This window comes from Hemicordylus capensis, chromosome 5 (genome assembly GCF_027244095.1).
Source record: "Hemicordylus capensis ecotype Gifberg chromosome 5, rHemCap1.1.pri, whole genome shotgun sequence".
Taxonomy (NCBI): domain Eukaryota; kingdom Metazoa; phylum Chordata; class Lepidosauria; order Squamata; family Cordylidae; genus Hemicordylus; species Hemicordylus capensis.
The window spans coordinates 152656355-152684138 of NC_069661.1; the positions used below are offsets into that span (position 1 = coordinate 152656355).

General features: G+C 44.0%; 1 protein-coding gene across 3 annotated transcripts in view; it reads left to right on the forward strand.

Annotated features, from left to right (window-relative positions):
- The window catches only part of PRKAR2B (protein kinase cAMP-dependent type II regulatory subunit beta), an 89955-nt gene that overhangs the window by 35694 nt on the left and 26477 nt on the right, over positions 1–27784 (forward strand). For all 3 annotated transcript variants that reach the window (XM_053255362.1, XM_053255361.1, XM_053255360.1), the window contains 2 exons: positions 22510–22562; positions 26090–26173. In XM_053255362.1, the coding sequence (XP_053111337.1) occupies positions 22510–22562; positions 26090–26173 (137 nt within the window). The remainder of the gene's footprint in view (positions 1–22509; positions 22563–26089; positions 26174–27784) is intronic.

The window sequence follows — 27784 nt, forward strand, 5'->3', positions numbered from 1 at the left end:
TGAGGACATCATAGATTCTCCTCTGCTATAGTTGCTAGCTGAGTGGTCTTTAGTGCTTAATTATGTAGTACTATAACAAACAGTTCAGAAATAGAGGTATGTTTTCTCCTGTAGCTCCTCTTGCACTCACTGTTATCTCAGTGAGGATAAAATTGAAATGTGTTAAGAATTTGTTAAAATGAAGTGCTTGTTAAAGAGCTGCTTTCTACAGGTTTGGATACTTTATGATGCTCAGTAGGCTTGTTCATTGGCAGTGCTAAAGCAAGATAATCTGCACACTCGCATTAGTACTGCGCAGAGGTGGCTGCTTGCAGTGTAGTAGTCTTCACATGCAGTGCAGTGCACTTCTGGTGCAGGCAGGCCTTCTTTACAAGAAGCAGAGCCTTGTACTGCCCCTGTGATGGTTGGGATGGCACACAGGAAGTGGTGGGAGGTGTGCGCAGTGAGTGTTGGCAGCCTGGGTGCCCTTCAAAGTAGTCCTTCAAATAGGAAAGCACTTGGAAGGACTAACCCTTCCAGAGCTCTCTGCACACACCCCTTGCCATGCACTGTCCCTGCTGTTGCTGGGGTGGTAGGGGGCTCTGCTTCCTATAAAGGACTAAATAAAGGACTTCCCATAAAGGACTCCACTAAAAGCATCCAGTACTGTGCAGAGACAACCATGCTGTGAGTGGCCACCTCTGTGCAGTACCACTGCAATGGTGCAGAGTACTTGGCTTTGGTGCCACTGAAGCACAGGCCTAGTGCTCACAAATTCTTCTCCCAGAACCTCTGCCCTGGCTGTCTGCTTGCTCTGAGACTGGAAAGGAGTCCATGGGAAGTTAGCTGCAAAAGATAAGTAGTGGGCAGGAGAAGGGTTAAACACTATGTCTGCACTTTGGGATTGCCCCCCCTGCACACATGCCACATTAACTGTTTGCTGGCAAAAAAAAAAAAAGTATACTTTTCCCTAAAGGATTATCATTGCTTTCTTCCTCTATGCGATGATTCCATTTTTGTTTGTGTGAGCAATAGAGTGTGTGAAGCAGATCAATTGATCTGATCTGTAGACTGATATATATATTTTGAACCCTCCTGTTTTGGATGGGATTGAAAAGAACAGAACTGATTCAATCTATATTATTATTTCTCCTGGGGGAGCCTTCAGATGTGCGTCCCGGCACCCAGCCTGATTGGCTGGGTGGCGGAGGTGCCTGATTGGCTGGCGAACCCAGGAGAATTGGCTGGCGGCGGGCCCGGCCGCAGAGGCGGCACTCCGCCCAGCAGCCTGGGCCAGTCCCTGCCCGGAGACTGGGGCAGAAGGTGAGGGTGGGGGGAGAGGTAGCTGGCCCCAAAGAGGCCGGCTGCAGAGGATGGCAAGTGGCAGCAGTGGGCCTGGCGGGCTGTGGAGGCAGCACTTGGTGCGGTTGGCCCATCCGCAAAGGTGGCACTCGGCCTGGCAGCGGAGGAGGGACTGGCCACTGAGGCCAGGTGCCCGTGGGAGGCTGGGGTGGGAGGGAAACGGGCGGCGGGACTTCCCTGTTCGCGCCCAGGAGAAGGAGCAGCAGCGGGGCCCTTTTTCACTTCCTGCTCCCCAGTAAGGAGAGTAAAATGGGGAGGAGGGAAGGGGGAGGAGAGAGAGGGGGGCAGGGGGCGAGGGCAAGAGAGCGGGGGCGAGGGCAAGAGAGCGGGGGGCAGGGGGCGAGGGCAAGAGAGCGGGGGGCAGGGGGCGAGGGCAAGAGAGCGGGGGCGAGGGCAAGAGAGCGGGGGGCAGGGGGCGAGGGCAAGAGAGCGGGGGGCAGGGGGCGAGGGCAAGAGAGCGGGGGCAGGGGGCGAGGGCAAGAGAGCGGGGGGCAGGGGGTGAGGGCAAGAGAGCAGGGTGGAGGGCAAGAGAGTGGGGGAAAAGAGAGAGTGGGGCAGGAGAGAGGTGGAGGGGGAGGGAGGGCAGGAGAGACTGGGGCAGAGGGGAGGGAGGGCAGGAGAGACTGGGGCAGGAGGGTGAGAGAGAGGGGTGGGAGAGAGGGCAAGAGAGTGGGGAGGGAGAGAGGGGAGGGGGCAAGAGACTGGGGAGGGAGAGAGGCAAGAGTGTGGGGCAGAAGGGAGGGGGAACAGCCGGCCCCAAAGAGTGCACAGATGTTCTGTGCGGGTTGGCTAGTTAATCAGTTAAAACTGAACATGTTTGCAGGTAGGGGGAAGTGGGCTAATCTGATATTAAAAAGCAGAGAAGAATGGTGTAATACAAAATAGAGTAAAAAAGCACAGCAGTGTTGGTAGCTGAAGAGGAGGGAGAGTGTTCCAGGTAAATTATTCCAGAAGCCTCTTCCCTGTAAATCACAAATTTAGCTTGAGACTACATCGAGAGATGTCGTGCCCTAACATTCTGCAAAAGTTCAGAGGTGTCACTTAAAAAAACAACCCCCAAAACTCTCTACTTTGATGACTTTACCAGTTTTGACATAGTAGATGGACTTGCAGGATAGGTCTAGGCTTATTGGATATCCATTCAAAGAGCCCCTGAGTGGCTGCCTTCAGAAAATTCATGGCAGAGGCAATCTAAGATCCAAGGGCATCTGATATTGCTAATTGGGGTCAGATCCTGGATGGGCGATAGCATGGAAGCCCCATTCTGCACTATCCTGAAGGAAGTATAGGAAGTAAACCAAAAACAGCAATTATTTGTTGATTATTTTCTAAAAGATATTCCCTTTTCCAAAGAGTGGAAAGTATAATCAAGAGAGAAATTCACTGATCAGATCAACTTCTATAGATGTGTTAGCCAAAAGGCAAAATTTGTAGACAGCTTTAAAAAAATTACTTACTATCTATCCCTCATAAAAATACTACTTTCATTCTATTGTCTGTTTTGATAAAATTCTGTCTTGGATACTTAATTGCACATAGAAGTAACTGAAGCTGATGTGATTCAAATAAAGTGTATCCAGTCAGGTGGATAAATAGTGCATGTGATTTGTAAAGGGAGAAATTCTCAAGATCAGTTAGCAAGCTGGTCTGTCAAATTGTATCTCAGTTGTGAAACCTAGAAAGGTTTTCTGGTATACTTTTATTTTTATCTGCCTTGTATTAGAACCAGGAAAGGAAGGGAGAAATCCTTATCTGAGTGTTCTAATGACAAAAAGTGAAATCTGTGCAGCAGGAGGCTTTTCTCTCTCTCTCCAGTTCTATTTCTCTAGTAGAAAATAAAAAACCTAATTAAACAGGATGAGTGTGAACAGCTTTTGAGGAAAAACTCTGAAATCAAAACAAACAAGAAATGGAAGCCAACATTTCTGACACAGTAAATATAGTTGCTATTTCCCATCAGTATTTGGTTTGCAAGTGTGTGTCAGTACTATTCAGCAATTCATTTATTCTAACTAATGTTCAGATACTAATAATTTGCTACATGAGCACTGTGTACGTTTATATATTTACATTTCCCCTTTACCTTAATGAGCTTCCATGTAATCACCTCAAATCTATTTGTGTTCCATAACAGTGGGCACTCAACCTTCTGTGATTACTAGCCCTTCTGCCCATCAAGTAATTTCTTATGACTTAAAAAAAATCAAAAATCTCTAATGTATTATATACTAGGAAGCTTAATTATTTTCCTTTAGATTTCCTGAAAAGCATATATTTGTGGTGGTTAAAGCTGAGCTATACAGAAGTAGAGCATATGCTTCAATCCCAGATTCAGTCTCTAGAGAATCTTCATTTAAATGGAGCTTGAATAGCAGGGCTCTCCTGGGCCTTGAATAGCTGCTGCTTGAGTAGATGGTACCAGGTTGAATGCCAGTGGTCTGACTCAATATAACCAATCCCCCCCCTTGATTGGCTCTCCAGCTGCACAACTTTGGCCCTCCAGCTGTTATTGGACTACAGTATCCCCAACTACAGTGGCCAATAGGGATGATGGGAGTTGTAGTCCAGCAACAGCTGCAGGCCAAAGTTGTGTAGCCTTGCAATAAAAGGCATATATATTTTTTCATATTTACATATCTATATTTCTTAGCATGTGTCCTCATTTAGTATACAACTTTCAGGATTTGTTTTTCCATCACTGAAAGAAGGACATTTCTACTTTTGCTCAGACCCTTGTCCCATACATTTGCACACTTTGGTTGTATGTGCCCATGGCTGCAAAACCAACTCTGTTTTCTGGAAACAATACTTTGAAGGTGGGGGAATTTCTCAAATACTAGGAGACCTCTTTACAGCAGCCAGTTCTGACCACTCTCTCTCTCCATTAGAGTGAGCACCAACTAGCAAGTGGGAATATTTATGGATCAGTTCTGAGCAGTGAAGCATCACCCTAGAGTGCCCCATAGGGGCAAACAGAACCAGGAGGCAATAACCTTTCCAAAAAAAAAGAGGAGAAATTATTTTACAAATGTACAACTCAATAACTGGGTATTCATTACTGGCTGCAGTACCAAGATTAAAGACTTGTCCTGAGAGAAAGAGGGAAGCAAGGAATGACCTAGTCAAGCCACTTGCTGGAAGAATGAAAGCAAGAATGCAAAAAGGAGGAGGGGGCGGAAGAGAGAAAAAGAGAGTGGTGGGTATCTCTCCTGGTCTGTTGCAGTTGAGTTGAAGAAGGGGATGGATTTTAAGTGGGGAGATCTTTGGTCCATGCCACAGTAAGACCTTTTCTGAGACCTTGATCTAGTCGTCCAAAGCATTTGGGTTCCAGTTTCCATTCTGGCCTTAGGCAAAGCATGTGCCACAAGCCACACTGAAGGAGTAGGGGTGAGTGCAAAGGCAGACACTCAGCTTGGAGGTTCCAGACAGGAATGGGCAAAATGTCCAACAGCAGTCCCATGCAGTGTTCTCTCTTAAAAAAAAATTTCATCTGTGTGTGGAATGAATTTTGTTCTGGATGGCAGTATCTCAAGGCAGTCTGTGTGCACATGCATTCAGAGTGGGACCTTCCTGCTTCAACCTGAGCGGGATCTAAAATTGACTGAATGGACATTTAAAAAGTGTGAGTACATGCACACGCACCTGCCAGAGGGAACACTGGCCCCATGTCTGCAACTGCACTGGGCTCTTGATGGCTTGAGTGGGTATGGGGTTTTGAATGAAAGAGAGCAAAAGGACACGAGTAACTTCTGACTGGGGAAATTCAGCAGCTAGGAGTTGCTGTGATCATATTAGTGTGTAACTGGTTGATCTATTGGAACTTGTCCATTGTCCTAAGACCCTTCCCTGCCAGGCTGGCAGTTCAGCCTCATCAAAAATGCAAGAACACTAAGTGCAGTTCCCTCCTTTCCCAGGCTCAAAGCTCAAGTCCCTGCCTACATGACTGTCTCATGTGCCTGAAATGGAGTTACTCTCAAAGCACAAGTACCAATTCATGAAGCAATTTGTCAGGCTGAGATGGAGGCTAAAATCCCAAGATTGAGGGGAGGGGTGTGCTGACAACAAGGGGGATTTGAAATGAACAATATAAACTAACTGGAGATATTAAAGAAGAGTAACTGGTCTTTAGTGTTCAGAGGAACACTTTATGGTGATGAAAGCAGTTCTTTTGATTATGTAGGCAGTCTGCTATACAAAACATGTCCTCTAATAACATAAAGATGCTATATGCTTGTATAGCATGTACTGAAAACTTCCATTTCTTGAAACAAACCATTTCCTATCATCTGAGAAGATGAATCTGCCTCTCTGATTGCTTGGCAAAATGGCAGCAGTCATTTTTCATAATCAAACTGTTTCTATCCAAGTAACCTAATTACTCTACTAGATATTTATAACAAATGAGCATGTTGGTCTGGGAACATCTCCAGTGGAAATGAATGGGAGCCTTCAAAAAGCATATCCGCTATGTGTCCTTGTACCATTCCCATTCTATTGAAAGATGCTTGTATGCTTGTTCAGGAGTGGGGCGTGTGCACGGCTGCTGTCCATTCCTGATCAATTAAACATGGTTAAGAGATTAGCTGCATTATGTTTGCACTGTGCCTAAAAGTGAGAAGTCTAGCTACCATCTATTGTCTGACTTTTCTGTTGTAGACTCTGTGCCAAAGATTTGCAACTTGACATTGCAAATACATGTTGGAGGAAATGTAGTGCTTGCCAGTTTGGAATTTATTTACTACTCTGTTCTTTATCCTACCTCGCTAAATTACAATTATGGCAACTCACAACACCCTAAAGCAGCAAGTAACAAATAAATTACAGACGTCTGAGAAGTTGTTGCATTTATTTGCAGACATGGTTGTTTCTTGAAACCTGAAGGTTGACAAGAGTGCTAGTGAAGATGGGAAACATATGGAATTGTATAGTAATCTGGTAACTTTCAAACTACTTTTTCTATTAAGCTTTAGACTCTGATTTCTAACACCTGGAACCAGTGTCATTTAAGTTACACATATGCAGGCCTTGAAAATCTGTATGGGCCGGTAGGAAAATGAAGGGATGGATCAATACATCTCTAGGTCCCCTCCTACATGATGTGCTGCAGTTTGTCACATAACGTTTGTCCTCTTACCAAAAGTGGGCATGTATTTCAGTAGTTTGCAAGAATAAAAATGTTGCCTAGCCCTACTATCCGTAGGGATGGGCCCGGACTGGTCCGGACCTGGGTGGTTCGGTTCGGGGGTGGAGGGTAGCTTTAAGAGCGGCGGGAGGGTTTACTTACCCCTCCCGCCGCTTTCCTGCTCTGGCGCCGTAAAGTTACGAGTAATTGGGGTGGCAGGATACCTCCCTGCCGCCCCTTCCCCGATGTTGCTTTAAAAAAACCTCCCAGTAGTCCTTTGCATGCGTGTACGTCAGAGACGCAAAGGACTACTGGGAGTTTTTTTTAGAGCAACAGCGGGGAAGGGGCGGCAGGGAGGTATCCTGCCGCCCCAATTCAGGGGCGTAACTATAATAGGGCAAGGGGAGATAGTTGTCTGTGGGCCCACTGCCTTGGGGGGCCCCCCCAGAGGCAAGTTACATGACTGACTCCCCCAGCCACGCACCTGCCCAGGCTTCCTTCAGTTGTATTCATCTTCCGAAACTGATGTGAGTGTTAAGACCTGGAGCTACCAGAACAGCATGTCTTTATCTAGTACCATTACATGACTTGCATCGTCCACAATTTACAAAGCCTTTAAAAATAATTTAGGATGATGTTCTGTTGTGGTACATAGGGTGTGTGTGTGTGTGTGTGTGTGTATTATTTTATTTATTTTATTTACTTCAGTGAGTGGGGGCCCATTTTAAAATCTTGTCTCTGGGCCCACTCCAACCTTGCTATGCCCCTGCCCCGATTACTCGTAACTTTACGGAGCCAGAGCAGGAAAGCGGTGGGAGGGGTAAGTAAACCCTCCCGCCGCTCTTAAAGCTGCCCCCCACCCCAGTGCCGGACCACAGTGTGGTGGTTCTGTGCATACTCCTAACTATCCGAGGTTTCAGAGGACTGCCTGTATTGAATTCAGAGTTCCCCTTGCATCTTTTCAATTATGTGTGCACTCTAATAGAGGTTTCTAAAGAGATATAAAAAAATGTTGTAAACCAAAAATGATGGTGCGGGGATTTACTGGAAAACTCAGCAAAATGTATTTTCTGCATGCATTTCTTAAGTGGAATATTTTAGACACAAGGTATACCTGAAAATCCCCACACAAGATGTTCCAGTTAAGAAATGTATACAGAAAACACATTTTGCTGAGGTTGTCATTTTCAGGCATGCCATGGGTCTGAGGTGGTACAAGTGGCCCTCGTTATTTGCAGGGATTCCGTTCTTGCCTATAGGTGCGAATACTGAAACTGTGAATAATGAGACCTTGTGTCGTTGGTAATTGGTGGGGTTAGGTTCCTGGCCAAAAAAAGCAAGGAGGCAGAAATAAGATAAGGACAGTACCCGATTCTCCAGCAATCACTGCCAAACCCCTCAAAATGCAGATTCAAACCCCCCCCATTTTTTAAAAAGAGAGAGTGATAAAATGGCTCTCTGCTGGAAAATGGTGCCTGGAAATGATATTGGAAGTCATTTCCGGCCACTCAAAACCACAAATAGGCAAATTTAACCTATTTTTCTACCTGTGGATAAGAGAAATTGGGAAATCTCTAAGACCCATACGTGAAACAGCGAATACGGAGTCCATGGATAACAAGGGCCATCTGTATGTACCTTTCATTTCGATTTATAAGACTGAAACAATTGTAAGCATGGAAAGTCATGCCATCAAGCGAAAAGTATTTGATTCCCTGGGTCATAGGGGCTCTCTATGAGATGGCATCCATCAATTTGATAAGGTCTTCTATGCATTACATAGGAAACTGCCATATACTGAGTCAGACCATTGGTCTATCTAGCTCAGTATTGTCTTCACAGACTGGCAGCAGCTTCTCCAAGGTTGCAGGTAGGAATCTCTCTCAGCCCTATCTTGGAGAAGCCAGGGAGGGAACTTGAAACCTTCTGCTCTTCCCAGAGCGGCTTCATCCTCTGAGGGGAATATCTTGCAGCGCTCACACATCAAGTCTCCCATTCAGATGCAACCAGGGCAGACCCTGCTTAGCTATGGGGGCATAGGAACATAGGAAGCTGCCATATACTGAGTCAGACCTTTGGTCTATCTAGCTCAGTATTTTCTTCACAGACTGGCAGCGGCTTCTTCAAGGTTGCAGGCAGGAATGTCTCTCAGCCCTATCTTGGAGAAGCCAGGGCGGGAACTTGAAGCCTTCTGCTCTTCCCAGAGCGGCTCCATCCCCTGAGGGGAATATCTCACAGTGCTCACACATCAAGTCTCCCTTTCATATGCAACCAGGGCGGAACCTGCTTAGCTAGGGGGACAAGTCATGCTTGCTACCACAAGACCAGCTCACCCTCCATTAGAGTTGGAGGGTGGTTGGAGAGAGAGAGTCTCATAGGGAAACCATTTTTGGCAGCATTATTATGAGACACGATGTGCTCTGGTTCTTAGACCTAGGCTCAAGTATACTCATGACTAAAGAAAGCTTCCCATCAAAGAAATGGAAAGACATACGATTATAGGCTTAACACATATTCTGAATAAATAACAGGGAGGAGAGGTTTGAAGACTCTGATGGAGGAACAGTTGCCCATAAAAATTACCTAGATGTGTCGTACAAAGGAGGAAGGGATTATAGTGCAGAAGATATCTCTTCACACCTGCAGTAATGTGGTGTTTTGGTAGGATTGCTTTGAGTCTACAGTATAATATGTTTCTTTTTGTTATGCAGGTGAATTCATCTGCCCAGTTTAGGTTGAGAGGAGACTGGACATGATGTCTCCAATACCTCCAATTATAGTTTCAGCTATATGTTTGCAGTAAAAATGATTGCAGAAACCAGATGCTCAAAATCTACCTGTCTGGTGCAAATAGGTCAGCTTCTTATTAACTCAAGCAGTACGGCATGGGGCACAGTGGGAGAGGGAAATTTCCCTAAGTTGAGTGCACACCACCATGAGTGCAGAAAATGCCTACATGTAAATCTTAAAATGGGCTGACTTCTTCCTTCTTGCAGAGCCATTTCCCTTAAAATAAATTTTACAAAATATGACTACCCTAGAGAGGACTGTGTAGGAAATAGAAGTAAATTGTTTTGCTTGGGTCTCAAGGGAATTCTTACAAGAAATTTAATGATGTTTGTTTTTTGCTTACATCATCGATAAAACATTTTGTTGATTTCTTCTGAGCCATTGTTTCTGTTTTTAAGGGTTTCCCTATATATGACATAGTTTGGAGTAACTCTACTGTGTAAAGTTTTGCAATGAATTATTGCAGTAGTAATAAGATTCTTCTAAGGGCTGTGAATACCAATTAGTCTTGTGTTTCTGAGCAGGCAGTAAGGACTATGTATGTACAAATATCTGCTTAATCAAAATGAAATCACAAAACTGATATGCATATAACACATTATGTGGAAAATTACAAGATGCTGCTCATTTAGAGTAGAAAACATGTTAAAAGTTACCAAAACTACTGATTCCCCACTCCACCAAATGTGTACTTAATACTATACAAATGATGAGATGCTTATTGACTAGATTTCTGTTCCTATATTTGTAGACTAATGAATCTTCTGATTATGCAAGTGATCTCATACATTATTTATTGGGCATTGTAATTACCTTAATTTTTCATTCCATTGAGAAGATGAGTTACAGTATGAATAACATTACCTTTTTTGTGACCTTAAAGCCATTTATTTCCATCTTGATTAGATTCTAAGTAATCTAATCTTATTTCCATTTGTTTTTGCAGCAGAAGACCTATTGTATTACATTGATTGATGTAGTTGTTTCTGAATTTCAGCTTACACAAATCATGTCTGCTAAAACCCCAACTATATATACACCTTTGCTCTCAGCTTTGCATCTTTGGTTTGTAATAAATATTAACACACACCCCTCCCCCGCCGCCCCCAATATTTAGAATAACAGAATGTTAGAGTTCAGAGGGACCCTGGAGGTCTTCTAGTTTGACCACCCGCTCAGTGCAGGAATCTGCTACAGCATCCCTGACAGATGGCTGTCCAGCCTCTGTTTGGAAACCTCCAGTGAAGAGGAGCCCACCGCTTCATGAGGCAGACTGTTCTGCTGCCTACATTATCCTATATTTATAACTTCAGCAGTTGCCTACATTAGATTTCCAAAATGTGATTTGTTTAAATAGACTTTTATGTATGCAACAAAAACAAGGGGGGAAAGTAATTGGCGGTTTGCTTGTGGCTGGGCAGGGCAGGATCCATACTGAGTCCCATTGAAATTAATGGGACTTAAGTTAGTCCTGATCAACTTGATTTCAATGGATGTTGCCCATTGTATTACTTGAAGACTGCCCTCAAACAAGTACTGTCCTCTCTAGCTCTCTTTAGTGGGCCAACTGGCAATTCTGCCTTAGGCAAGGCACAGAAAATCTTCCAAATTTTTCCTTCTGGAAACAACAGTCTGTAAGATGCTATTTAGGCTAATATTTTCTAGGGCTGTGCATGTGGGAAATAGTCGGAATTCCAGTTGGGAATTCCCAGCCCCACCATCAGGCAGTGCCTCATGGGGCAAGTGCTCCAGGGTAGGAGCAGGGTGGTGGGGGCTTTTAAAAAGCCACCAGCACAGATGTGGAGGTGGCTGGCCAGCACATCAAAGTATTGGTGCTTCAGCGGGTGGGAGAGAGAGTGCTGCAGGGCAGCCTGCTGGGGATGGTAGCTCTAAGCAAAACTACCATTCCCTGGCCCGCATGCAGCTTCCTGTCAGCCCTGGGCACTTCCTAGGCTACAATGTGGCACTCTCTCCCCACCCCACTGAAGCACTCATACTTGGCTTCTCACACCAGTGCTGGGCGGCTTTTAAAGAGCCCCCACCACCCTGTTCCTACCCTGGGGAAATTGCCCCATGAGACACTGCCTCCTGGTGGTGGAGGCTGGGAATTCCAAACTGGAATTCTGACTATTTCCCATGTGCACAGCCCTGTGGTGTTATGTAGTTACAAGTGTGGCTTACTGAGCACAACATTGAACACTGTGTTCAGGGTTTACATCTCAGCTCTGCACATTGGCCAGATATGGTCTCCACTTAAGCATCTGGTGGGCCACTGTGCGAAACAGGATGCTGGACTAAATTGGCCCGATCCAGCAGGGCTGTTCTTATGTTCTTGATTTATTTCAGTACTTCAGCTAGAATAAGTTAGATCATCAGGTTTGGATATTCTGACAGATCCTGGCTTGCTGTAAATCAGTGTCAGAAGTAGAATCATTTTCCAAACATATATGCAAAGGTGAGAGCAAGCACAAGCATCCAAGGCTAGAGGACATTGTGTGAAATTAAGATTAAATCCTGGTTTGAGAGGATGGTAAAATGTATGCATCCCCATGTGTAAAATACCCAGTCCTGCATATGGTCAAGAATTTCAATAACTAGAAATAGAGCATTTCTGTAGCAAGTAACTTTTTTTTTTAACCGAGATGGTCCTGATTCAGTGTTATCCAGATACAAAGTGGTTTTTTTTGTCAACGTGGAAAATTGCTGGCTGAACTTCTATGTTATGATGTATTTGTAGTCAGCTACCAGATGTGAGATATAAGCAAAGGATGACAATTCTGGCTAATAACTCAGGCAAGTCAAAACAGTTTGAGTAACATGAAATTTGGTATAGTTTCCAAAATGGTGATTCTTCTATAAGAAAATGATTGGTTAGAGCAAACCATTATGACTTTAAACCACAGGCACGGTTACGGGGTCCCATTTTTTGACTGTCCGCACCCCTGGAGCATTCCTACTAGAGGTGCTGGGCATGACTAGACCTGTGTCTGAGAGCAACAGAGTCCTGGAAAGAAGCTGTGTTCGGCACTGACGGTAAAGAGCAGCCTAGGGAATCAGATATAGAAGGAAACATGTCTATTGCATCTGATCTCTATGGAAGTCTGTAAAAGGCTACCCGACACCCTAAACCCACATTCCCACATGGCCACTCTAAGGCATTTCCAAGCTGCACATGCCAGGTCTCCAAAGCCTTTCAGTTCCCCAACACACTTTTCACATTCTGCCTTTAGGTGCTACTGCCGCTGAGTCATCTCCTCTGGATCCTCCCAAGCCCGAAGGCTAACAGAATAACTGCCTGGAACCAGTATTTTGTTATCTAGATAAGCCTATCTTTTTGTCTAGCTTGCTTTTTGAAACCATTTTTCTATTGTTGCATATGGGAAGCACTTCAGGTAATGAATAACTCACCAGAGAAATAATTTAGTGGCCTTTTTTTACCCTATAAATTGCTGCTAAGGCCCTCCCAAAACACACAATTTTTGGGATCTATTCTAGAGATCATTAGCCCCTCTTCTCCAACATTGCACCCCATTTTAGGAGGAGGAGGATGTGACTTCTGAGGATGTGGACAAGCTGATTGGAATGGTGTGGCCTACCACCTGTTCTCTTGACCCTTGTCCGACATGGCTTATATTATCTGGCGTGGGGTTGTTGTAGAAGGCCTGGTAGAGACCATAAATGCATCTCTGAGGGAAGGTAGGATGCCTCTTTGTCTTAAGGAGGCAATTATTAGACCGCTTCTGAAGAAGCCTACCCTGGATCCCTTGGACTTGAACAACTACAGACCTTTCTCCAACCTCCCGTGGCTGGGCAAGGTAATTGAGAGGGTGGTGGCTTCCCAGCTCCAGACAGTCTTGGAGGAAACTGACTATCTTGACCCATTTCAAACTGGCTTTCGGGCAGGCTATGCGGTGGAGACTGCTTTGGTCAGCCTGATGGATGGTCTCCAATTGGCAATTGACAGAGGAAGTGTGACTCTGTTGGTCCTTCTGGACCTCTCGGTGGCTTTCGATACTATCAACCATAGTGTCCTTCTGGAGTGTCTGAGGGGGTTGGGAGTTGGAGGCACTGCTTTGCAGTGGTTCCGCTCCTACCTCTTGGGCAGGTTCCAGATGGTGTCCCTTGGAGACTGCTGTTCTTCAAAATCTGAACTTTTGTATGGTGTTCCCCAGTGCTCCATACTATCTCCAATGTTGTGTAATATCTACATGAAACCGTTGGGAGAGATTATCAGGAGATTTGGTGCGGGGTGCTACCAGTATGCTGATGATACCCAAATCCATTTCTCCATGTCAGCATCATTGGGAGAGGGCATAACCTCCCTAAATGCCTGCCTGGAGTCGGTGATGGGCTGGATGAGGGATAACAAACTGAGACTGAATCCGGCTAAGATGGAGGTACTCATTGTGCGGGGTCGGAACTCAAGATATGATTTTGCTCTTCCTGTTCTGGATGGGGTCACACTTCCCCAGAAGGAACAGCTATGCAGTCTAGGGGTGCTTCTGGATCCGAGCCTCTCCCTGGTGTCCCAGGTTGAGGCGGTGGCCAGAAGTGCCTTCTATCAGCTTCGGCTGATACGCCAGCTGCGTCCGTTTCTTGAGATGAATGCCCTCAAAACAGTGGTACATCTTCTGGTAACCTCCAGACTGGATTACTGTAATGCGCTCTATGTGGGGCTGTCCTTGTACGTAGTCCGGAAACTACAGCTGGTCCAGAATGTGGCAGCCAGGCTGGTCTCTGGGACATCTCGGAGAGACCATATAACTCCTGTATTGAAGGAGCTACACTGGCAGCCGATATGTTTCTGGGCAAAATACAAGGTGCTGGTTATAACCTATAAAGCCCTAAACAGTTTGGGCCCTGGGTATTTAAGGGAACACCTTCTTCTGCATGAACCCCACCGCCCACTGAGATCTGCTGGAGAGGTCCGTCTGCAGCTGCTACCGGCTCGTCTGGTGGCCACTCAGGGACGGGCCTTCTTTGCTGCTGCCCTGAGGCTTTGGAATGCGCTCCCTAGTGAAATAAGAGCCTCCCCATCTCTGACAGCTTTTAAAAAGTCTTTAAAAACACATTTCTTCACCCAGGCTTTTAATTAATGTGGTTTTAATGGTTTTAATGCTGTTTTAAAATATTACTTTAAAATTTAAAAATTGTTGTAATATGTGTGTTCTCCCCCCCCCCTTTTGTCTTAACGAATGTTTTACTTTGTTTTTATTCTGTTGTAAACCGCCCAGAGACGTAAGTTTTGGGCGGTATAAAAATATTTTAATAAATAAATAAATAAATAAATTTTATTCTCCACTTGAAACCCTGGCTTACTTCTCTCCACATCAGATAGGTTATAGGGAGCACACCCTGCTTGCTTCCTGCTTCTGAAGATTTTCTCTTTCATCCCCCAACCTAAGCTTCTCATCCTGAGTGTATGTGTGTGTTAGTGAATGCAAGAAGGCAAGATTCCAACTAGCTGGCTGCTTTTCAACAAGAGTGTTGGGTAAGGGGTCCTGCCCCTTTCCTTGTGGGGACAGCTGTCAACTCCTCTCTGGAATACATAGAGGATCCCCTTAGGGACCCTTGACCAAATGGTCAGTCCCAAATGAACATAGCCTCATGAGAATTGGATCCATACAGTCAAACTCCAAAGTTGAAAAACATCCATGCCAGCTGGATCAATTCCTAGAGTTCAGCCCTGTGATGATAAGCTCTCCAATGGACTGACCATTCTCTCATGAGAGTGCAAACTGTGGTCGTTTAGGTTAGAGGGCTAAAAGCCTGGATAGAATGGATTCTGGACAATTTTTAAGCCAGAAGTGTTGATTTGATGCCTTTATTGGTTAAAGTGACTTTAGCTGCTGGAACCCCTTTGCCATCCCATTGTTTAAATCTCCATAGTTTCAAGCCTGTCATTCATTTCCCCCCCTAGGTCCCTGTGTCCCTGGCGACACAGGGACCACAAATTCCTCAAATTTCATCTTCCAAGATGCAATGTTCCCCTGTCATTTGCATAATTCTGCCACGAAGTTCATCCTGTCGCAGGGAAGCTGTGCTGCAGCCTTCCCTCAGTAGAGCAAAGCTGAGTCTCACTGACCTTTTCTAGTCCCTTATACCCAAGTCTATTTGGGTTTCCTTTCCAAATTTGCTCGGTTGTTCTGACCAGATGGGTTTGATCTGCTTTCTCTCCCTAAATTCATTCAGACGTTTGCTTGTTCTGTCCCCCGCTTCCTTCTCCAGTCTCAGGGACTGATTTAAAACCCTTCCTTCTCCCTGATTCTGCCTGGATCCCCTTGTCTCTATCCCCTGCTGGTCCTTAGACCGACCCCAGTTTGCCTTCTCTTCCCAGACTTGTTTGGGTCTGTCCCCATCCATTCTTTACCCCCTCTGTGGGTCCTTTTGCCAATCCTGCTTTTCCTCTTAACCTGATTTTTTCTGGATCTGTGTCTGTCCCTCTCCCCCTTTCACACATGCTGGATAACATCACAAACTCTGCCATTGAAGTGTCCCTATGTGTCCCTACAACTGTACCCAATTTGGTTCATATTGGTCCAGGCATTGCAAAGTTGATAGGAGAGAAACACGGACTGACATTTCCACCCCCCTGCTCTCCTAGATGATTTCATAAGCTTACTTTCCTTAAGGAAAGTGGATTAAAAATGAATTACTAAAAGTTGGATGGCAGGTGTAATTGTACAAGACACCCAGTCTCTCTTGCGCAGGGGGGAATTCCTCTTAAGATGGTGCCTATTGCAATGAGTGCTAGTTATCTAAAGACAGTGTGCTTTTTTTCTTCATTATTATCTTTGTATGCAAATTTGTGCAGATTTCATTGGTCAAAACCCTTCAACTGATGGTTTAACTGGATAAGCCTGTGTTACTTTTAATACTGCCATACTAATTATTTAATGTAAGATGCTGAATAGATATTTTTTGATGGGATCTCTTCTCCATTCCTTTCATTTTATATTGATGATTTTTAAAACAAACAAACCATTAATCTTAGCTGTAAAAAGATGTTTAAGGTGAGTTTCACTCATACCCTGTATAACCTATGCACACTTTTCACACTATCCTCTATTATTATTCTTTTATTATTCTATCCATCTGCCCACATTTTGCCTTTATCTTTTTACTTTCACATTTATTTTCAGACTTGTATGCAACTGAATGCTTTCAGCAGGTATACAAAAAAAACCTCTTCCTATACATCATGGTTGTGAATTTCTGACCACCATGATGCCATGTCTGCTAACTTGGCAAAGAGGCACCTTTTAATGTGGTGATTCTCGTTATTTAGCAGGGGGACAGTAACTGGCCCTCTCCACCCCCAGCACAGTACCTCCAGTGACTGTTGCTAGTGTCTATCTTATGTTCCTTTTTAGATTGAGAGCCCTTTGGGGACATGAATCCATCTTATTTATTTATTATTTCGCAGTGTAAACCACCCTGATCTAGGGCGGTATAGAAATCAAATAAGTATTCAATGTCTTCCTCTGCTGTCACTACATTGGTTCCTTATTTCTGCTTGCTCCTCTCTAGAGATGCTGAGCCATTAATTCTGTCACCTCCCCTCTCTTCCTAATCTGTCGGAAATAGAATCTGACATTGTCAGCAACCACACGGTCCCTCAGTCAAATGTTGGGTGAGATGCCCAAGTAACTGAGAGAGTGTACCCTTCCTCAACCATACTTGATCAGATTTTTGACTAAAATGTTGCTGTAGGCTCTATAGTACAATGGGTAGCTTCACATGTAATGCAGCAAGTACAATTGCACAAACTGCTGGTTCCTAGAGCACATATGGAAGCCCAGCTTCCAATGTTGTGTAAGCTCTGCTGATACTGAGCATGTCATCTGAACCTGTCTATGCTGGTATATTCTACCATACGTTCCAAACCCATCTATAACCTAGATTTGAAGTCTGTTATAGATGCCAGGTTTGGAACTGCAAGTAGGATAGAATTTGCTGACATTGGTGGATTTAGAAGACACACCCATTGTTGGCGTTGCCTTCCTGACACTGGAAGTCAGGCTCCCACATTCATTCTGGAAACCAGCAGTTTGTGGCAACCTTACTTGTCACATGGCATATGAAGCCACCTGATGCGACAGAAGTAGGAGAGTGCACAGAATGGCAAGTGCCATGTATGGCTATGGGCAGAAGACTGACCTCAGTAAAATCAGCTTGCTGAACTAGCCATGTGCAGAATACTTCCAAGGAGTAAAATAGGATGTTATAATGACCATTTCAAAGACCAAACAAAATGAAATGACAACACCATGTTGTGACAGAATCACATAGTTGATTATGGACTCGAATTATAGGGAAATTGTTGAATTACATTTCTCTCATGAATCATAACCAAACTTGAAAATTGAATAGTGATTGTAACCTACCAGCTAGTTAAGACATTTTGAGGATAATTGGTCAAACAGAATTGGGGAAACAGGAATTTTACATAGGAAAACAGCCAATTTTCTTTCTTTCTTTCTTTCTTTCTTTCTTTCTTTCTTTCTTTCTTTCTTTCTTTCTTTCTTTCTTTCTTTCTTTCTCTGAAGCATTTAATATACTGCCCATTCTGAAGACTCTGGGCGGTGTACAAAAACGTACAGAGCAAGACAGCATTAAAATTACATTCTAAATTAAAAATGAAAGTAACTAACAAAAAGAAAAAAACCAAATAGGTAAACTACAGGGTAAAAGCCTGGCGAAAAAGAAAAGTCTTCAACAGAGATTTAAAAATCAATAAGGAAGGAGCTAAATGAATCTGAAGGGGAATTTTTGTATCTCATGTTAAATATAGAGGCACTTGTGCCTCTGTTAAATTTGTAGACATAACCTTTTTCTTCCCACTCAAAGTAATCTTTGGAAGGTGATGTGATAAAATGCCTAGTTGCTATCCTGTTAATGTCTGTAAGAAATTAAAAGAAAGGAGGAGGAAATGCATGCTATCAAGGATAGATCTTGGGAGGCCTTTTAGGAATACATACTACAAGAAACTGGTAGCATCACAATTCTTATGCACTCTTGGTATTCTTGCTCACACAGAGAGGTAGAAACCAGCTGCAGAAAGTGAAGTTGTAATATTTACAGTATACTACGATGTGCTAACTGTTTAAACTGCAGCATTCTTGCTGGTGGAGTAAAGTGCTTACTCCCATTGGAGATTAGAGACTTCCTTGGAAAGCCATCATCCTTTCTTCACTAAACTTAAGTCTCTAAAGGTCAGGACTCCAGGCTAAATTTGCTAGAACCAGTTCAGTGTGTATGAGGATTTGACTTGGCACATAAACACAGTGGTTTCGAAGTGAAGGCAAGAATGCCCTGGCAGGAACGTGGGTGGGTGTTCTCATTTTTTTGTGAGGAGCAGGGTGGCAGCAGCTTTTCCAAGCAAGATAGGCAAGATTATATGTTAGTAGACAATGAGGCTGTTCACACAACCAGCCCAGCCCAGCCTGGGTTGGGCTTCTCTTCTGGAGTGCCAGGATTGCTCCCGATCCCAGTGCTTCCACCCCCGCTAGCCCTATTTTAAACCCCAGTCATTTAACTGGGGTTACATGAGCGTGCCCTCAACCCCAGGTCATGTGTATCCTTGGGCTGCAGGCAGCCCAAGCATACACAGAGTCAGGCACCTAGAGCATCTTGCTAGAGGGGAAATCCCTCAATGCACCGCACTGCTCACATGATGTATCTTGAGATCCCATGAGGCTGGGACTCATTTCCCCAGCCTCCAGAGATCTGCGCTGTTCAGAGAAGATAACACAGAAGAGGATCAATCGTCTGGGGGCGGGGAGGTAAGCTCGGTCTTGCCTTCCCTCTGCCAAAAATGGCCATGTGCACACCCTCAATCAGGCGCGGATCCAGGACGCGAGCGGCCCATGCCCAGCTGCGGCACAGAGGCCCCTCTCACTCCACTCCTGTGTCTGATGTCAGACGTGGGGGCTAGCCATGCCCCCATGTCAAATGCAGGGGGCGTGGTCTGGCTTCCGAACAGAGCTGCACGACTCCGTTCGGGAGTTAGAGCCAGGCAGCGCTGTGTTCGCAGCGCGGCCAGGAGCAGCTCTTTCCTGCCCTAAAGGCAGGGAAGAGCTGCTCCTGGCCACGTCACGGACGCAGTGCCGGCCATTTAATTCCTGAACGGGGCCTCATGGCCCTGCTCGAGAGCTAAACCAGCAACCCCCCCCCCGCATCTGATGTCAGGTGCGGGGGGCGTGTCAGGGCCGCGAGGCATGGCCCCTGATTGGTGGCGGCCCGGGTTCTTTGAACCCGTTCACCCAATGGTGGCTCCGCCCCTGACCTCAATATATGTTGAGGTACAACGCAGGAAGCTTTGCATTACACAGAACTCTTTATTAGACAGGGTTAAAAGACAGTTAAATATTGTAAGGCAGAGGTTCTCAAACTTGGGTCCCCAGGCTGGGAATGGTGGGAGTTGTGGTCCAATAACACTTGGGGGGTAAAGTCTGAGAACTCTAGTCTTAAGGGGTTCATGACTGACACTCCAAATCCTTTCTAGTGTGGCATTTTCTGCTTTGCCTTGGTTAGGAGTTCAGACTGCAAAGCAAAGTAAAACACAGTACATGGTCATAAGTCACTACTGCAGAATGTGTCTGTGTTTTGCAAGAATCCCAGCAAGCAGCAGATGCTAGGTATTCCAGCAGAAATTGTTTGGACAGAGATTTGGTGGACCACAGTCTATCTTCTATCCGCCTTGGGTTCAGAACATTAGACATTTGAACAATATTGGTTTTTCATTTGAGTTATTGGCCCAAAAAAGCAAAAGCAAGCACCTCATGCATAAATGGTCCTAATAGCCTCTGTAGCTTTTAGCATCTAGATGGAATTAGCCACAAGGGGGTTGCAGATTACTGTAATGCTACAAGTGTACCAAATGGTTTGGTGTTTCAGTTCAAGACTCTCTCTTTTGGCCTGTTCATGGTATGTTTTACCATTTCTGCTACTGAGAGCCAATGTAGGGTTTCTATCCCCCTAAAAATTGGAGCTTTCAGTATGGTGCTGATACACTGAGGCAAAAGGCTGTCACTAATAAGACCAGGATAGGCAATCTTTTGCTCTCCAGTTGTTGTTGAACTAAAATTCCCATCATCCCCAGGCACAATAACTTGTGGTTGGGGATGATGGGAGTTTTCAATAACTGGAATGCGCAGTAATGATAGAAAAAGTTTGAGGGGAGGGCACAGAAGGGGGGAAAGTGCTGGGTGGGTAAGCTGTGTGCCATGTATTAAATCTCTAAAGCAGAAATGGGGAACAGGTGGGGGGGCAAATGCCTTGACTGGGGGGGCACGATCACCCTTACTGCCCCCCCCAGCCACCCCGGGAGTGGCAAAGGTTGTTTACCCCTGAACTCGGCCATATTAGCAGAAAAACCACATATGAAATTCATAAATTCATAGAGAACTCTGCCTAGCACTGCTTAAAGCATTGGTTGGCATCCAGACTAATGTAGCACAATTAAGAGGGGAGGGGTAATTTTTTCAGATCTCCCCTTCCCTCTGCAACTGATGGTGCTTTCCAAAAATATGTCCTTGAGGATTGCAGGACCCTTGGGGACATATTTTCAGGAGGCACAGAAGGAAGAGAGGATTGACAAAACCTCCCCCTTCCCTGCACATTTAAAATGTTTTTTTGGTGTGTGCAATTTTAGTCATTTATACGAATGTCTGCCATTGTATAACTTTTAATAAATAATAAACTATTAGGAGTGCTGTGTCCAGTTCTGGGTGCCAAAATTTAGTTGGATAACTTTGTTTAAGCAAAGATCATTGGTATAAAGTTGTGCAGAAGAAGAAAAACAAAATACAGATGGACCAACATAAGTACATGGGCAATGTTCTTTATGGGCAAGAATATTAGTTTTAACTGCTGCCATGCCAAATGATGCTGCCTTCCTGTTGAATTTATCAGTAACTAGAAGAATAATTTATGGAAAAAGCACAGTGAAAAGCCATTCTCTTAAGACTACCAGAGAACAGTATTATGTATGCTACAATTAAGGCAGAGGTGTTTTGTTTTGTTTTTTGGGTTTGTTTGTTTTTTTGTAATAGAAGGGCTTCCTAAGAGAGTTAGAGGCTTGTTTCATAATAAGTTGAGGCTGCCACCATGCTCTCCATTTTGTGATAACAGGCATGTGCAGTGCAAAATATGTGCAATTATGGCACCCCAGATTTTGTATTGGATGCATCATGGCAGTTGTGTGAATAGCCTCACAAAAAAGAGGCCTTGGCAGAACCCTCTCTTGAGGCACCTACAGATCCACTTGCCAGCTCATCAGTGGCAAGTGCTCCCAGCCCTCTGGCAAGCAGGGCACATAGCACCATACAAATCTCCTTCCTAGTGGTCTCATTTCCACTGCCATTTTTGAGAAGGTAGGAAACATCAGGAATCCTTTCTGGGCAGTAGGAGAGGGCTCCCACTTTTTCTTACCATCTCCATATCCTAATGCAAATGACAAAAGTTGTGCTTCTCTCCTAAGACCTCTGTCTTCATGCCAGAAAAGAATCTGAGGGAAGAGAGTGGACTGATGGTGACCATACATAATGTCTGGCTAGTGAGCTAAGCGTAAATTTGTGGATCCCTGCCTTTATGAATTAACTGTTAATTCCCATCTGTCAAGATGCAAGGCAAATGATAGTGAGGTACCTAACAGAGAAACTTCCTTTTCCGAAAAAGGGTTAAAGAGGCCTTTGCTTGTGTCTTGGGTTGTATGTGAGGGATTCAGCTGGGAAAACCAATGCTGCTGGCAAACGGCTCTTCCACATGAGCATTATTGGGCAGTGGCCTGGCACACTCTTAAGGTACTTGCATGAAGACCTGGATTTGTGTGAGCCAGGCCAGAGAAATCAAATCTAGAAAACAAATTGTGTAGAGAAGGATTCAAACAGTTGAGTATGTGGACTTAATGAAAGGAAGAAGCTCTATTTGCATAAAGGCATTCCTTTTTCTACTGATACTTCTGGAGTTTGTTTATTTTGTTTGTTTCAAATGCTTATATTCTGTCTTTCTGTTGGGATACTCAAGATGGCGAACAGTAGCATTATAAAGGGAAACCAATATTGTTTAACAATTTTATTTGTATTTAACTGTGTTGTGTTTTGGTCATGGACCATAAATAAAAATATGTATGTATGTAAAGTGAAACCAAATAAAATAATAATTTAAAAAAAACCATTGAAAGTTAATCTGAAGTGAGAATACTGAAATCACATGGCTATTTGAAAATCAGTTCATATTTTAATTGTTTTTAGTATGCGCAGAAGCTTACAATCCTGATGAAGAAGAGGATGACACTGAATCAAGGGTATGTTTTCGGTAGATGAAGTACATTTTTATTATTAAAAAACATATTTTAATAATGCAATAATTGAGTGTAATTTTTATGTTATATATTCACACTGTATATTTTTATAAATTAAAAATAAAACACACTTCTCAAAATAACCCTTATTGCATGTTACTTTAATAGCAATGGAACTATTCTTTTTAGATTTTCTTTCCCTTATTTCTGTGCTAGGTGTTTTTAGATGTGAGATTTAAAATACTGGAGTCCTCAGTTATTCCCTTGGCAGTATATAATAGCTTCTTGAGACATCTTTGAGGATGAAGCTTGAGAGTTGGGGAAAAATGAATAATTGTATATTCATCAAAGACCATGGGCTGACAAATTATGGTAGATTAGGTACAGTTTTAGAATAGCTTCAAATAACTTTAGGTAGAGTGGAAGATCTAGAAAATACAGCACAGGTTGTGCCCACAGTCACAGGACATTGATGCACATGCATATTAGTTACATTGATAGAAACGTTATTCAGGTGCTTCATTGGAACTACCTTGGGATGGTTCAGGGCAGCAACATTTCAGCTCTTCAGAATCTTTCTCAAAATCTCCAACTCGTGGTTTTCTTCTTCAGAATATCTTTTAGTCTTCTCAGAATCTCCTCTCACAAACCCCCCCCTCAAAACCCCACCCTTCTCTCCAGGGCCAAAAAGGATTGCTAGGGGCCTATTATTAATTAATTAGTTAGTTAGTTAGTTACATTTACAAACCGCCCCATCCAGAGGCTCTGGGCGGTGTATAAAAACTTTTTTTAAAGACATAAAACCCACAATTCAAACACAATACTAAAAATATATATAAAAACAATTCAAAAATGATTAAAAACAATTAAAACCAATTAAAATACTTTAAAAAACAACAACACTTTACAAGTCTTGGAAGGCCAGGCCAAACAAATAGGTTTTTAGGGCTCTCTTAAAGGCACCTACACTGCTCCATAAGATTACATTTTGTTAATGCCCCTGTCATGACCCTGGTCTCTCCACAGCCATTCTCTTGTTTTTCTTCTCCCTCTAACCTCCCCCAGGCAGGGCCTCAGAGTTTTTGAGGGGAGGGGGTTTAGTTCACCCGAGTTCTCCTCCTCTAGGCTCCTTGGGGTCACTGTGGCAGTCTCTCTCTGGAGGCCTCCACCACTCATCCTCCAACTGTTCCTCATCACTGGCCGAGCCTGCCTTAATGCCCTCCTGACAACTGATGCATCCCACGGCCCCACTGATTGGACCTCCACCCTGCCATATCAGGTTGCTCTCACCCTTATCCCCCTCAGCCTCTGTCTGCTACTGCCTCCTCCCTCACTCGCCCCCACCCTTCCCCTGGACTCTCTAGCCCAGCTCCTTGTTCTTGCAGCGTCTCAGCTGGCTGCTTGTCAGGCTGCTCTGCCTGGCTGCCTGCCCCACCCGGGGCCTCTCTAGCCTTGGCTGCCAAGGGAACATCGGAGCCGGTAAGCCTGGTGGTGGTGGGGAGGGGTGCCAGACAGCTCTCAATCTTCTTTAAACAGATGAAAATCTATGTGTAGAGCACCCCAGCTCCAATACCAAGGATCAGGGTTGGAAACACTTGTGCACAAGCACCTTCTTTCCAACTAGCCATTCACATTCATGCATGCATTCATTATGTTCCTCCCACCATCCACACTCCCCAGCTATTACCTGATGCTGGATAAGACGAGGCTTAAGGTGTATGGGCCAAGTGGTCCAAACTATCATGTGGTTTTGGCACCCTATTGCTTCTGCCACTGCCTGTGACTGGCCACCACAAAATGTGATGCAAGCAACTGGTAGTTAGGCACTCTTTTCCTGCCTTCTGCTATTCTCCCAGAGGCTTGCCCAAGGGGTGGGTGGGTGGCACTGTTGGGAAGCTACATGCTGCCGTGTAGCTCTATCAATTTGCTGCCATATCACCATTCTACCTTTTCCTATTTTTCCAAGCCAATTGGAAGGAGAGGAGGAGATGGAACAAAGGGGCTGCCAGGGAAGGGAAGGCAACAAACAAAGCAGCGTGGTGGTGCCATTGCCTTCTGCCTCATTGCCTGTGGATGGTGTCTGGGGCTCAGGGACTTGGCAACCCTAGTCTTCTCCATGGTGTTGGTAGCAGCAGCAGTACCCCCCTGAGTCAGGTACCACTAATTTAAGACCTCTGATCTAGAGACTCCTCCAGAGGTGAACCTCTGCTTCTCTGTAGTAGTGACTCAATCCATCTTATTTGAGTTATTATTAGAATACATCTAAGAGAACTCCCACCCAGCCTACTCAGGTTGGATGCTCATTCCTGTGGAGTCTGGCTGGGATGTTTGTTGCTAGAGAAAGCTTTAACACAGGGAGCTATTCTCCCTTGGTTCCTGTATAACTCCAGCTACACAGCTGGAGACTGAGTGGCTACAGCTTCTCTACTCTGGTCTCACAGAAGGGGTAGTACAGACCATGTTTTCATAATGCCACCTGTCTACCACAAAGATATTGAAGCCGATGTGGAAACTTTTCAAGCATTGGTATAAGCAAAGTCCCTGACACTTGTCTTTTTATCTAGAACTTAGTCTAGAACTTAGCTCACAACATGCTTCAGAGGCAAGTCTGCCTACCCACTGTACATAGATACCTTATATGGGACTTATTATTGGTACTCGAAATCCTCACCAGTCCTCTATTCAAACTTTTCAGAACCATCCCACTCAAGGAGATCATTTTGAATATGGTATTCCTTTAGACTTGACTTCACCAAAAGGATGGGAGAGACTGGAGTGCTCTCAGTCAAGAAGAAAACTGTGCTTTTTTCACTATAATGGGGACATTTTACACTCTAATCGTGACCAAGATCATTTCCATTTTCCATACTGTCTGGGAAATTGCCCCTGTCCAACTTTTGCCCATCCTAAGGAGATATTCATCCTAAGGAGATACAGTGATGCAAACTGGATTTATGTGGGCACTTTTGTGTTATGTTGGATAGGCTACTCATGCGTGAGTGCATATGCATCTTGAATAAAACAAAGTGGTATTGATACGATTGCATCAAGAATCCATTTTGTACTGTTTCTATAAATTACATATGCACTCATGTGCATTGGTAGCCTATAAGGCAGAAATCTGTGGTTAATTGCAGATGTGCTGAGTTTCAAAATTTATTTTAGAAATTTTAAAGTAGAACTGGAAGACCTGTGGTGGCACATGAGGCAGAGTCAACTTGCAGGACATCTGTTTATCCCTATTTACAATATTGAAGTGTAAATTATTGTGAAAGACTTCTTGATGTAACAATTTATGGCATAACAAAGTAATTTGTGGGTCATTTTACCATAATATAATCTGGGATAACTTCAAATAGAGCAAGATGATTTATGTGACTGTAGCCAAGTCAGCCAATTTGCTAGTGTGTAAAACTTCTCAGTAGTGTTAATTTGCATTGTCCTTTTGTGAATGGGTCCTTCTGTGCTAATGCTTTTCTGAATACTACCCTAAGAAAAGAGAAAATATAAATTGTAATGATTTTCTCCAGATTATTCACCCCAAAACAGATGATCAAAGAAACAGACTACAAGAAGCTTGCAAAGACATCCTTCTGTTTAAGAACCTAGATCCGGTAAGAAGTGGCTATTGCTTGCCTAAGTTGGTAGAGAGACCAGTAACCCCTTTTTGTCTACCTACAGATATTTTTCCTCTCTTGCAGATGAGAATGTCAAATTGCTATCAGAGTTTGAGGAGTGGTGTGTTCAGGAGATGCTCAACCTTGTGCATTGCTCCTGACTGCCTCAACACCAGATACCAATTTGTTGTGGAAATTTGGCACAGGGCAGAGTTCTGTTACAATTTGTGGGTGGTGCTAGTAACAGTGGCTTCTTACTCATTATACTCCTGTAATGTTTATGACCACCAGACATTGAAGATGCATCACCATTAGGCCATATACCCATTCAAAGATATTTAACAGCACATCTGTTTTACAGAAAATACTTTCTGCATTATCTTCTTGCTTGAAAAACTGTGCACAGAATGTAGCTTCAGATTATTGTGTGTGTGCATGTGCAGTCATTTTTATGTAGTACTGTATGGCATTTTGAAATTAGCTTGTGTGAAGATGAATTCTTTATAAACAAAATGCTGAAGGTAATTGCCTTCTTCCATGCTGAGACCAAATCTTGTTTAATTTGAAGCAAGCAAGCAAACAATGCTGCTTTGTATAAGATGTTTCTTGGAAAGCAAACAAATGGTGACTTCCGGATCAGTCAGAACTATTTTGCTTCAGTGTGCAGTGTATTTGCATAATATGGGAACAAAGCATCCTTTATACTGAAAATGTGCTAAAGGATTTTGTGGTAGCAGCAGGAATGATAAAGCTTCTGGCACAATTTCGTTGAGCTGAGGAAGTATTTACAAAGTGCTGTGAGGGTGAAACTGGCAAGGTAGAATGTTTGCAGATGATCTACAACAGTCTGTGAAGAAAATGGAAGGTTAGTTTGGCTGGCACTAAACCTCACATTGCCTGGAGATATAGAAGGAGTTGTGTGGGCAAGGTCTGGAGGAATGAGAATTGATCCCAGGAGACAGGGAAGCTAAGCAGCAGCAAGGTGGTCAGGAGGGAAGTGGAAATACCAGGATTTGGGGGCAAAAGGTCAAGGGGGCATAAGATGCCTGGGTCAACCCCTTGAGGGCTCCTGTACTTTTAAGAAATCCAGGGAAGAGAAAAATCTGTCAAGCACAGCCTTTCCTATCACTGTACCACTCTGATAGGACAACCCTTGGAGACATAATTCTTAGGGATATAGTTAACTGGCCTACATTTGATGGCAAAACCTGACGCAGGGCAACCTAGCATCCAAATTGGATGAATACAGTGGATAGAAAAATCAGTCCTTGTAGAAAAGTGGATACATCTGGCATGTGGGTGGAGGTGTGTGTGTGTGTGTGTGTTTTGTTTGTAAAATTCCGTGGCTAGTCTACCAGAAGGTTAAGCTAAAAGGACAAAGTATCTGATCTAACATTGCAGTTCTTACATTCTTAATTCCAAACTCTAAACTAATGAATAATTAAGTATGATCTTATTGAGAGAGTAATTATTAAGTATTTTATCTTAAGTGCCTTATTGCAAGAAACTGCTTTTCTTTTTAGTCATGGCTCATATGTTGCTAGGCCCCTCAAGTTCCTTTCACTGCTGGTGGAGCAGGCATATGCTTCTCTTTTCCTTTGCAATCCT